General features: G+C 44.1%; 1 protein-coding gene across 1 annotated transcript in view; it reads right to left on the reverse strand.

Moving 5' to 3' along the window:
- The window catches only part of SLC6A11 (solute carrier family 6 member 11), a 196,901-nt gene that overhangs the window by 104,298 nt on the left and 81,167 nt on the right, over nt 1-11,436 (reverse strand). Inside the window, exon 6 of the mRNA XM_007945811.2 lies at nt 144-278. Coding sequence (XP_007944002.1) covers nt 144-278 — 135 coding nt within the window. The remainder of the gene's footprint in view (nt 1-143; nt 279-11,436) is intronic.

Below are 11,436 nucleotides of genomic sequence, written 5' to 3' on the forward strand. Positions count from 1 at the left end.
AAAAAAAAAAAAAAATTGTTATCCTGAGAAGGAGTCCACAGGCTTCTGACAGCCAAGCCGTTGACCCTCATAATGACAGCACAGCCACATAGGAGGTTTCCAGGGATGGCAGGTGAACTTAGTCCCCAGTAAGCAGCTCTTACCTGTGGGTCAGAGAGCCGGGACAGGTCAGGGTACAGGTAGAACTTGATGCCTTCAGAGGCTCCAGGTAACGTTACCCCTCGGATCAGTAGGATCAGAAGCATGATGTAGGGGAATGTTGCAGTAACATAGACAACCTGCCAGGGAGGGAGAGAGGAAATAATTAAGGAGGGGCAACAGTGGTAGGTAACCCAACGGAAGTCAAAGGAAGATGGGCCTCCCAGGGCAGAAGCCCTGCATCCCTGACAACCTGTTCTCCTGGCTCACTCCATACCCATTTCCTTTCCATGCTGGTTCTTCAGCAGCTTTGACTGAGCATCTACTATGCTCTCAGCATGGTGCTTGGGATCAATAATTTGCAAACATTTGTGACCACAATCACAGAAAGAAATATATGTTATATCATTCCCCAGTGCACATATAGCTGAAACAGGCATTTCACAAAATAATGGATACTCTTCCATGCAGGACATGCTTCAATATTTCTGTTGTACTTGATTTCGTTTTTTTTAAAAGCTGGTCATGACCCACTGCATCTATTTCATAATTCACCAATGGGCCAAGACTCATTTAAAAAAAAAAAAAAAAACATGGCTCTTAAAAATCAAGTTTTCACAGCCAAGGACAGGACAGAATGGGGATGGGCATGGGGCTGTGGATGGGGTGGGCATGGCCATGGAAGTGGGGGTGGGGGTGGAGGTGGGGAAGAAGGAGAGGAAGGGAGGAGAAGGGAAGGAAAAGAAAGGCAAACCATTTGGGGCATGAAAGACCATTTGTCTGCAAGCATTTCAGGTTGGTCTATTTGGAGGTAAGTGATTAGACACTTGAAACTGAGAGGGTCCTTTCAGCCCTCACTTCTGTGCAAGAACGGAGACCGTTAAAGAATAAAAACTTTCCCTGCATTTCCTTGCACAGGAGCGGTTCAGAAGGAAGGAGCAGTGGCCCCTCCATCTGCAGGGGTTCTTGCCCTGAGGCTACGTGCAGCATGGGCTACACTCCCCACCTGAGGTCCGCGCAGGACACAGTGTCCCCCCATTTCTGATTTGTTTCCATGGTCACATCCTCTGCTCCTGTCATTCAGTCTGTCCTCTCTGTGGAGTTTGCCTGTTCCATCTGTTCAGACCAGCAATTTGTCTCCATTTAGGGGCCACAGATCCTTTTGAGACTCTCATGACAGCTGTGACCAACCCTCTCTCATCCCTGTTTTGGTTACCTAGTGCCACTCTGACAGGAATATACCACAAATGGGATGATTTGAGCAAACAGGCGTTTATTCTCTTACAGTTTTAGAGGCTTTCAGTCCAAGTTCAACGTGCCAGGTTCTAGGGGCTGGATGAAAGCCCCTCAACCTTGGGCTTCAGCTCTGCCTCTTGCTCCCAGCCCAATGAAGCTACAGGCATCTCTGCACTCATGCCTCTACTGGCTGCTGAGGTTAACAAGCCCAAGGTCGAAAAATAAAATGGCACAGTCCCGATGTTACCAAACAAGATGGCAGGTAATCTATTCAAGTCCACTGGAAGTCCCAAGAGTGGCAAAGCATGGCAGGCTGCTGAACAAAGACTCAGCTACATGCAGGGTTCAAGCATGCCATAAGCTGGAGACCATTCCCAAAGCTGCTTCTTATATATGGGAAGCAGACCACATCCCTAAAGCAGCTACTCAGCTGCTTGTGGTAGATCCCACCATGGCGTTGACTGGCAATCTCATCATGAGGAATAACTACCACCAGCTACCTAGCCACTCAACCAGGCCCAGCCAAGTTGACACATAATTTTAACTACCACAATCCTCAAATTTGCATAGATGCAGAGCTCTGTACAAGCTTTCTAAGGGTTAAGCTCTAACATATACTATCTTAATTTATCTCTTTCTATCTAGTCCCTCAAGTCTTTTCAGCCCAAGGTTTCTTTTATCAGTGACTCGGTCCTTTACCCACTCCACTTGTTCATTCATTTATTAATTTAATCACTCATCCACCTACTCACTTACTCATCAAATCAAACACCCAACCACATCTACATAGTGCTTACTAGTGAATGAATCACAGAATGGGAAATTTCTGCTTCAAGGGGCTCCCTGGCTAGTAGAAAAGATGGATTTGCAAACAGGTAGAGACTATTGTGTATGAGTGTAAAGAAGGGAGAGAGCAGAGAAGGGAGCAACTAACAAAAGTCAGGGAAGGCTTCCCATAGGAGGTGACCTAGGACTTGGCTCTTAAAGGATGAATAGGAGGAACTCAGGACCCAGAAAACGGGAATGGAAGAAAGAAGGAGACAAACAAAATGCCTACTTTACATGCTTTAATAACTTTACATGTTGTAATAACATTTTATATGTTGTAATAATATAATAGTATCTTTTAGTAACAAGAACTTTATTTAAAAAAACAAAACAAAACAAACACTGTTGAGTCCATTCTGGCTTGTAGTGACCTCCACCAGGTTTCCAAGGCTGTAAATCTTTATGAAAGCAGACTGCCTCTTCTTTCTACCATGGAGCAGCTAGTGGGTTCAAACCACTGACTTTTTGGTTAGTAGCCCAATGCCTTAACCACAGTGCCACCAGAGCTCCTTAAGCACTTTATAGGATATAAAAATAGTAGGCTCATTTATAGGAGCTCTGGTAGCATAGTGCCTAAGACACTTGACTGCTAACCAGAAGGCTGGTGGTTCAAACCCACCAGCCACTCCTTAGAAGGAAGATGAGTCAATCTACTTCCTTAGTGATATGCCTCGGAAACCCAAGGAGGGGTTGCTATGAGTCAGGTCTGACTTGATGGCACATCATGACTTGATGGCACTCGATGACAACAACAACAACAGGCTCATTTATTCAGCACTTCTACATACTAGGCATTCATTACTCTCTTTTTACGTAAGAGCATCTTGAGAATCAGAGAGGTCAAGTACTTGTCCATGGTTACCCAGAGTATGAATCATGGATGTAGGATTCACAAGTAGGCCCATCTTACTTTAAGGGCATGTGGTCAACCATCAAGCTATGTACTTAACCTTTATGATAGCAATACCAACTCAATACTATTTTCTCCATTTTAGAGATGAGACTTTTGAGAGAAGTCATGTAGTAAGTGACCGAAGAGGGATTGAAACCCAGTCCTAAAATTAAGGAATACAAGCCAGCAGGGATGGTGGTGATGGGTCCTGCCAAAAGGACCTCCAATCTACAGGGATGACATTATATCTTCAGCCCACTTACCATTTCTGCCCCCACCATTTTCAGCATTCCTGTTTCCAAAGCACCCATCAGTTCAATCAACACTTCATATAGGCCATACAATTTCTTACTGGCATATACTATGTAATCTAAGTCAGATAGGTAATAACCAAAGAAGAGGCCAGCAATCAATAAGGGTTGATGGTTCCTGCTCAGAGAGCTAACTCTAAAAACCAGACTCACTGCCATCAAGTCAATTCTGACTCATAGCAACCCCCAAGGGTTTCCAAGTCTGTAAATCTTTATGGGAGCAGACTGCCTCATCTTTCTCAAGTGGAGCAGCTGGTAGGCTTGAACCACTTACCTTCTGGTTAGCAGTCAAGTGCTTTAACCACTATACCACCCCAGCTTCTTCAAAGAGCTAAAATCAAACCAAACCAAACTCACTGCCATTAAGTCAATTCTGACTCATAGTGACTCCTATAGGGTTTCACAGGCTATAAATCTTGATGGGAGCTGACTGCCTTATCTTTCTTCTGCGTAGAAGCTGATGGGTTTGAACACCTACCTTTTGGTCAGCAGCCCAATGCCTTAACCACTGTACCAGCAGAACTCCTTTCAGAGAGCTAAAAGTGCTATAAAATCTCCAGTTTCACTTAGCTTTGTAGGTATGCTCTATGACAGATCTTCAGCATTTCACAGAAATGCTTGATTTTTCTCCCAGGCTTAAGTCTATTAAAGTTGGATTGAGACTACAAATCTGTTGCTTTCATTTAATGATATCTACTTTTGTCTTGATTCCATGGCAGATGTTTAATTATCCAGAATGTCCAGGACCTCATGTGCTCTTGATTAATAATATTTCTGGGGCTTAGCTGTCTTAACCACCAAAGTTCACAACATGTAAGAAAAAGAAGTTACCAACTAAAAATAGTAGAAATTTGTCCTTTATCAGTAGGACTACCATGATGTCACTGAACCTGCTTGTTATGCTCTGCCTAGTCTGTAGGAGCTCTGGTGGTATAGTGCCTAAGGCATCTGACTGCTAACCAGAAGGCTGGTGGTTCAAATCCACCAGCCACTCCTCAGAAGGAAGATGGGGTAACCTACTTCCATAGTGATACTGCCTTGGAAACCCAAGGAGGGATCACTATGAGTCAAAATTGATTCGATGGCAATGAGTTTGGTTTTTTTGGTTTAGTCTGTATTGAGTGGATTGGGCCACTAGTGTACCATTAAGGAATCACTTACAACCTAGCCAAATGCACCAGCATCATGCCCCAGGCATCATAAATAGCAGATAGTTCTTGATCTATGGCAGTGGCATGATTTATTAAATGGCTGATAATTATTTTCAAACTTAGACTTGCTTAGATTTCTAAATTGATGTTCTGCTTCTATATTATATTGAGGGGAACTACACTCCCTTCCTCCCCTTGGTATACACACCTTCATGTTTATATTTCTTTTATAAATCCATCAGAGAAATAAAATATTCAAATGAATTACCCAAAGACCACAGGGCAGACATCTGAGGCTGCCAGAATTAAACCACTGGCAGGCAGGCATCAGAAAAGTTTATTTGTAGACTGAGGTTTAAGAGCCTTGAGTTAGTACAAAAGGTGACTTAGGGGCATCGTTGTGTAATGCACAAAAGTGGATGGTGGTATGGATGTTGAAAACATGAAGGCTGAGGACAGCCTACATCTGTCACTTACTTGTCTCAGTTCTCCTTAAAGCCACTTCTAATCTGTTTCCACCTTTGGCCAGGCCAGACACTTGGATGTCATCTTTGATTTGTCCTGAGAACAATGGTAGGCTGTTGAAACTGAAAAGATGTCTGCAGATCTTGTCACCAAGTGATTGCACATATATGACAAGCATGCTGCCCTTTAGCCCTCCTGTGTTCATGCCAGACATCACTAGTTGATCATACCACTCTTTGTAGCTGAACCTACATACAGCACTCAGAACCTTTCACAGAGCACCCCAGGCAGCCTCTACTGGGACAAAACCGATCTATTTGCCACCCTTGATCTAGTCCATCATCTATTTATGCATTTGCAGAGTCCCCTGCAGGTCCTTAGTTCCCCTGACCAGGATGGTAAGACCCAGGTTTTGTCCTTGAGGAAAGGACTGCTGAATGTGTAAATGAATGGATGAGACTCCTGGGGTCATAACACTCACATAAAGGATGAAATCAGAAAAGAAGGCTATAAAGACAGGTTGGAAAAGTGCTCTGAGAGCCTCTGAGCAGGGATTCCACCTCCTCCTGGCTGTGGAAGTGGAGTTTGAGGCAGGTCTCCAAGGATAAATAGGAGTGGAGACAAGGCTAAGTCAGGCAGAGAAGATGGGAACTAGTCAATGATGTGGAACCAGGCACAGAATATTGTCCCTTGGGTCATCAAGGAGCCTTCAGGTTGTCATCCAGGGGCTCAAATTAGAGTTAGCCTCACCTCTATCCTCACTTCTCCTTGTTCCATCAATGACCGGGCCCTGCCAACATAATTCCAAATATATTCTCACATAGTGTTCCCACTTCATCCCTACAATTATGACCCTCCATTGCCTTTCTTCTTGGTCACAGTAACAGCTATATACTGCCCAAATGGGGTGAGTTTCAAAATTATGAATCTGGTATGTCCTGTCCCTGCTGCTCTGAGTCTAACCTCCCCAGCCTCCTATTCAAGGTTGTGGGATCCAGTGAAATATGTTGGGCTTTGGAGTCAGATGGCTCTAAGTTCAAACCCTGCCTCTGCCCCCACTTGCTGTGTGACCTTGACTGGTGCATCGTCCTCCAACCACTATGCTCTGAACCAGGTTCTTGTGGGCCATTCCTTCAGGCCTCCTTGCTTTTTCCTCATGCCTTCCTCTGTCCATAGAGTCCATCCCTAGCTCCTCTGCCACTGAAGGGAGCCTGATATCCTATGAGGCCCAACTTATGGGTAGATCTTCGTGGAGTGTGCCCAAGGCTGCCACCCCCAATGCATGCATTGTAATAGCATTAGTCCTGTGTGTGTCTGAATCCCCACAAGGCTGAAGACTTCTCAAAGTCAAGAATCCTGCTTTCCTGGTCGTGAGACCATCATTCCTTCCATTTTATGGGTTAGAAGCTGAGGCTCAGAGTGTTGATTTGAAGTATATCTGTCTTGCTAGAGGAGCAAGGGTAAAACTATAAGCCATATTGTTTGCCCAAATATTGTTGAGGGCATGAATTACTAGGTCCGCCCTAACCCCATCCCATATTCATCACCCTGATCATTCCCACATCATCCCAGCACCAACAGCTATCTCTATCCACTGTCTTGTTGTCTTGTAAGTTCAAGACTTCTAAAAGGTAAGTTCCACAGGGAAGGGATTTTTGTCTTTTATTTCCTCTGCTGCATCCACAGTGCCCAGAACTGTGGTCAACCCTGACTCATGGTGACCCGATGTACGTCAGAGTAGAACTGTGCTCCATAGGGTTTTTAATCACTGATTTTTTTTGGGGGGGGGAGGGGGGAGTCATTTGGCAGGCCCTTCTTTTGAGATGCCTCTGGGTAGACCCGAATTCCCAACTTATTGACTGGCAGTTGAATGTGTTTACTGTTTGTACCACCCAGGAACTCCAAAGAAGTGCTCAATAAACATTTGTTGGGTGAAGAGACCAATAACCAGGCTAAGCTCTGAAATTCTGAGGTTGGACTGAAGGTCTTTAGGCCACCACTTTGTGCTTTGTCCATATGAAAAGCTGGATCCATATCAAATAGGACTTAGAAATTACATCATATTTTAATAAGTGTATTATAAATTAAGGAAGTCCCAAGTGATCTGGTTTTAAAAGACCAGGCTAGATATCGAGGGGCCAGGGAAATTCAGGGGCATGATGTTTCCTGGCAAAGCTGTGTCCCCAAAGTTCAGATGTCTGAGGCCCTAGGATTTGTCTGGAAGAGGCAAGAGGTGGTGGCAGGGTTTAACATTATGCTAAATTATGCAGGGTTTGGTGAAGGGTAAAATAAGGTCTCTGACAAGGTACCATCAAGCCTGGCTGTTCCTGATGCTCAAATGAGGCCCAGACCTTGAGAGGTGGAGCCAGGAAGGAGGGTCTCCTCTGTCAGAGTTCCAGCCCAGAGAAAGGAGGCATCTGCCCAAAACACACCCCTTGGTTAAGAAAGTGTTTCTCTTATAGTTCAATTTCCTTTAAGCAGGTCAAGTCTCCATGAAAAGAAAGGTTAGCACAATTGCTGGTAATTATACTGTATCCTGTTTTAATTGACTCTAATTGCTCATTTGCATACCAATACTAGAATTGTGGGGTGATTTTCCCCCTACTTCCAGGACACAGCCATTATTTCATAGCAGGGAGATTGTCTGGTCACTGGGAATGCCACAGCAGTGCAGAAAGGCCACCCCTCCCTGTGTCTTTCAGAATAATAGGGTTAATTGGAAAGCTGAGTATTATCCAGAAAGTATTTTGGAAAGCAGGGTGGTACAGGGGCAAGAACCCAGGGCAGCAGGGTCAGAAGGCCTAATGTGCTGACAACTTGGGCAGATTCCATCCCTTCTCTGGGCTGGCATTTCACCATCTGCAAGAGGCAGGATTAGATTAATCCACACTTCATTTCTGTGCCATTTTCTTTTTTTTTCCCTTTTATATATGTATCACCTTTGTATTATTTAAGGAGTTCTGTTGGCATAGTGGGTAAGGCATTTGGCTGCTGACCAGAAGGTTGGCAATTCAAACCTACCAGCTGCTCTGTAGAAGGAAGATGAGGCAATCTACTCCTGTAAAGGTTTACAATCTTGGAAATCCAATGGGGGTCACTATGAGTCAGAATCAACTCAATGTCAGTGGGTTTTTAGGGGGATTTGTATTATTTACTTGATATATATATTTTAAGTCAATATACTCTATTATCTTAAATAAATATATTTGATGAAAAAACTTTGAAACACCCCATAAATTGAAAACTATTATCTCTTATCACAAATAGAAAAGGCAAAAATAAACACAATGAAGATGAAAGGTGATAAAATCCTCATCAAAGGCTCTGAGCTTGAGAAGTGGTCTCTCTCTGTTCAAAAGCAAGAGCACCAATTGGCAGAGAGTTGTTCAAACATAGATCATCATTTCATGAACCTTCCTCTCTAAGAAACTTGAAAAGGAAATGATATTCCCATCATGCGATTTGGTGTTACTTAATCTGGGTTTAGGAGTCCCTGGGTGGTACAAATGGTTAACACAATTTGTTGCTAACCAAAAGGTTGGAGGTTCAAGTCCATCCAGAGAATGCCTGGTGATCTAATTCCAAAATATCAACCACTGAAAACCCTATGGAGCACAGTTCTACTCTGAACTGTGGAGTCACTATAAGTCAACTTAACAGCAACTGTTTTTTCAGTCTGGGTTCATGTATCAAGTAAATCATCCTGCAGACTACACGCTTCCCATAGTTGGGAAAAACAGAAGATGGATCATCTCTGGGGTCCCACCCAATTCTCCCCATGTTTTCCAGAAAAGTCAGCCCCTTGTCCACCACAAGCCTTTTCAAAAGACTAGGGCTCCCTGGGTTGGGCAATCCTAATTCCGTAGTGATACTGCCTCAGAAACCCAAGGAGGGGTCGCTATGAGTCGGGGCCGACTCGACGGCAAACAACAACAACAACAACAACAGGGCTCCCTGGAGCTATCCAGGGTCCTGGCACTGCTTTGGGCAAAGCCTTCAGGGAGCTAGCTACCCACAGCCTCAGAAGAAGCTGTTATTAACTGAGCACTCGCAGGGTGCCCAAAGCTTTTTATATAGTACCTGTAATTACATTTCATACCATCTGAATAGGTTTTCTTCCCACTTTGCAGCCAAAAAACCCCATGAAGATCAGAGAGGGAAGTAATTTGTCCTAGGGCACAGAGCTAGTAAATGATCAACAGTCTGCTTTCTCCACACCGCAGGCTACCCTGGCCAGGCAGTGCCTTCCTGTTTCCAACTCCTGTCTTCCCTGGCTGTTCTTAACTCCTGACTTTGGGTGTCAACTCAGCATTGCCCACTGCCCCAACCGAGGAAACAAAGACACAACCCATTCTTCACTTCTCTTCCAGCTTGTCTGGGTACATCTGCCAATCCTATATGGTTATAAAATATGGTACTGACTACTCAACTGTTAGAGAACCATTCTTTTGATTTGATTCTGAAGACTTTTTCCTTCTAGTTTTTTAGAGACCACTTTTTGGCTGCTAACCAAAAGGTTGGTAGTTCACACTCATCAGCCTCTCTGCAGAAGAAAGATGAGGAAGTCTGCTTCCAAAAAGATTTACAGCCTTGGAAAATGTTTTGGTTACCTAGTGCTGCTCTGACAGGTATACACCACAAATGGGATGGCTTCAACAACAGGAGATTATTCTTACAATTTGGAGGCTTTAAGTCTGAGTTCAAAGTGCCAGGCTCTAGGGACTAGGTGAAAGTCCCTCAACCTTGGGCTTCAGCTCTGCCTCCTGCTCCTGGCCTGCTGAAGCTGGAGGCTTTTCTTCACTCAGACAGCTCCTGGCTGCTGAGACTGACAAGCCGAAGGTTGACAAATAAAAAGGCACAGTCCTGATGTTGCCAAACAAGACACAGGTCATTGATTCAAGTCCACTGGAAGTCCCAAGGTCAGCAGAGCATGGCAGGCTACTGAACAATGGCATGGCTCCATGCAGGGTTCAAGCATGCTATAAGCTAGAGACCATTCCCAAAGCTGTTTCTTATATATGGGAAGCAGACCACATACCCAAAGCAGCTACTCAGCTGCTCCAATAGATTCCACCATGGAGTTAATTACCAATCTCACCATGGGGAATAACTACATTCAGCTGCCCAGCCACTAAACCAGGCCCAGCCAAATTGACACACAAACTTAACTACCACAGAAACCCAATGGGGGTCACTATGAGTTGGAATCAACTTGATGGCAGTGAGTTTGGTTCTGGTACCTGAATCCCCAGGAAAGAATGCTATTTGGTGCTAAACCAAAATAAATAAATAAATAAATAACCCAAACCCACTGACATTGAGTTGATTCTGACTCATAGCGACCCCCATTGGGTTTCTAAGGCTATAAATCATTATGGAAGTAGATTGCCTCATCTTCCTCCTCCTGTGGAGAAGCTGTTGGGTTTGATCCACTGACCTTTTGGTTAGCAGTCAAACATGGTTTCTAAAAAAATTTTTAAAAAATCCAAATGCTGATTTTTTCAGGGAAGATGGCAGACAAGGGAGAATGACTGCACAGACCCTCTTCAACAAAGAAAGGGGAAACCAATTAACACAGACACAAGAGATAATCCTGGACCCCTGAGCCTTGAAGGGAAGGATATAGAAGTGGACTAAACTCCAACTAGCAGAAGAATTTGTATGAAAATACCAAAAAAGAAGACAGACGGAGTTGCAGTCTGGCAGCGATCTTGAGCAATCCTGATGGCACAGACAGCTTAGAGATTCCCGAGTGGTGGTAGGACCTAAGAATTAACCTAAAAATCACCCTGCTAGCGAGGGACTGCACAGAGGACTGTGCACGGTCACTGGGGAACAAATGGAGAAGGTGAAGAGAAAAGTGGGCTGAGCTGTGGACTTTCACCGTCTGGAGGGTGCACCATTTTGAAGGTTTAAAAAGCGGCTTGACTATTTTGGATATTTAAAGAGACAGCGCTCTTGCAGATTCCTGGGGCAGAACATGTTCTGCTTTCCACCAAGCCCAAGAACACTCAGGACCTGCAAGACTGACAAGGTACTACATTCCTCTTGTTACTCTTATACCTCCACACTCGCCTGGTGAACGGAGGTGCGACCATCCCCCACTCCCACCTACCTTCTGGGCCCACAGGAACTCCATCACAGTTGGTGTGCTCAGACGGAGCCTGGGTGCCCTGCCCTGTCCTCCACTGATTTTTCTTATTTTCTCTTTTTTTATTTTAATTTTTTTCTTTTTCGCTTTCTTTTCTCTGGTGATTAGTTTGCTTGTAATTCTCTGTTTTAAAACAACTAATATTATTAATACTTTTGTCTTTTTTATTATTATTCTTAATCTTCCCCTTCCCAGGTCCTAGTTTTCAGCATTTTTTCTTTTCCCTGTGCCTGGTTGAAATTTTTTTTTTTAATTTAAGGGTTT

This window comes from Orycteropus afer, unplaced genomic scaffold (genome assembly GCF_000298275.1).
Source record: "Orycteropus afer afer isolate SDZICR_OR568_19922 unplaced genomic scaffold, OryAfe1.0 scaffold00144, whole genome shotgun sequence".
Classification (NCBI taxonomy): Eukaryota; Metazoa; Chordata; class Mammalia; order Tubulidentata; family Orycteropodidae; genus Orycteropus; species Orycteropus afer.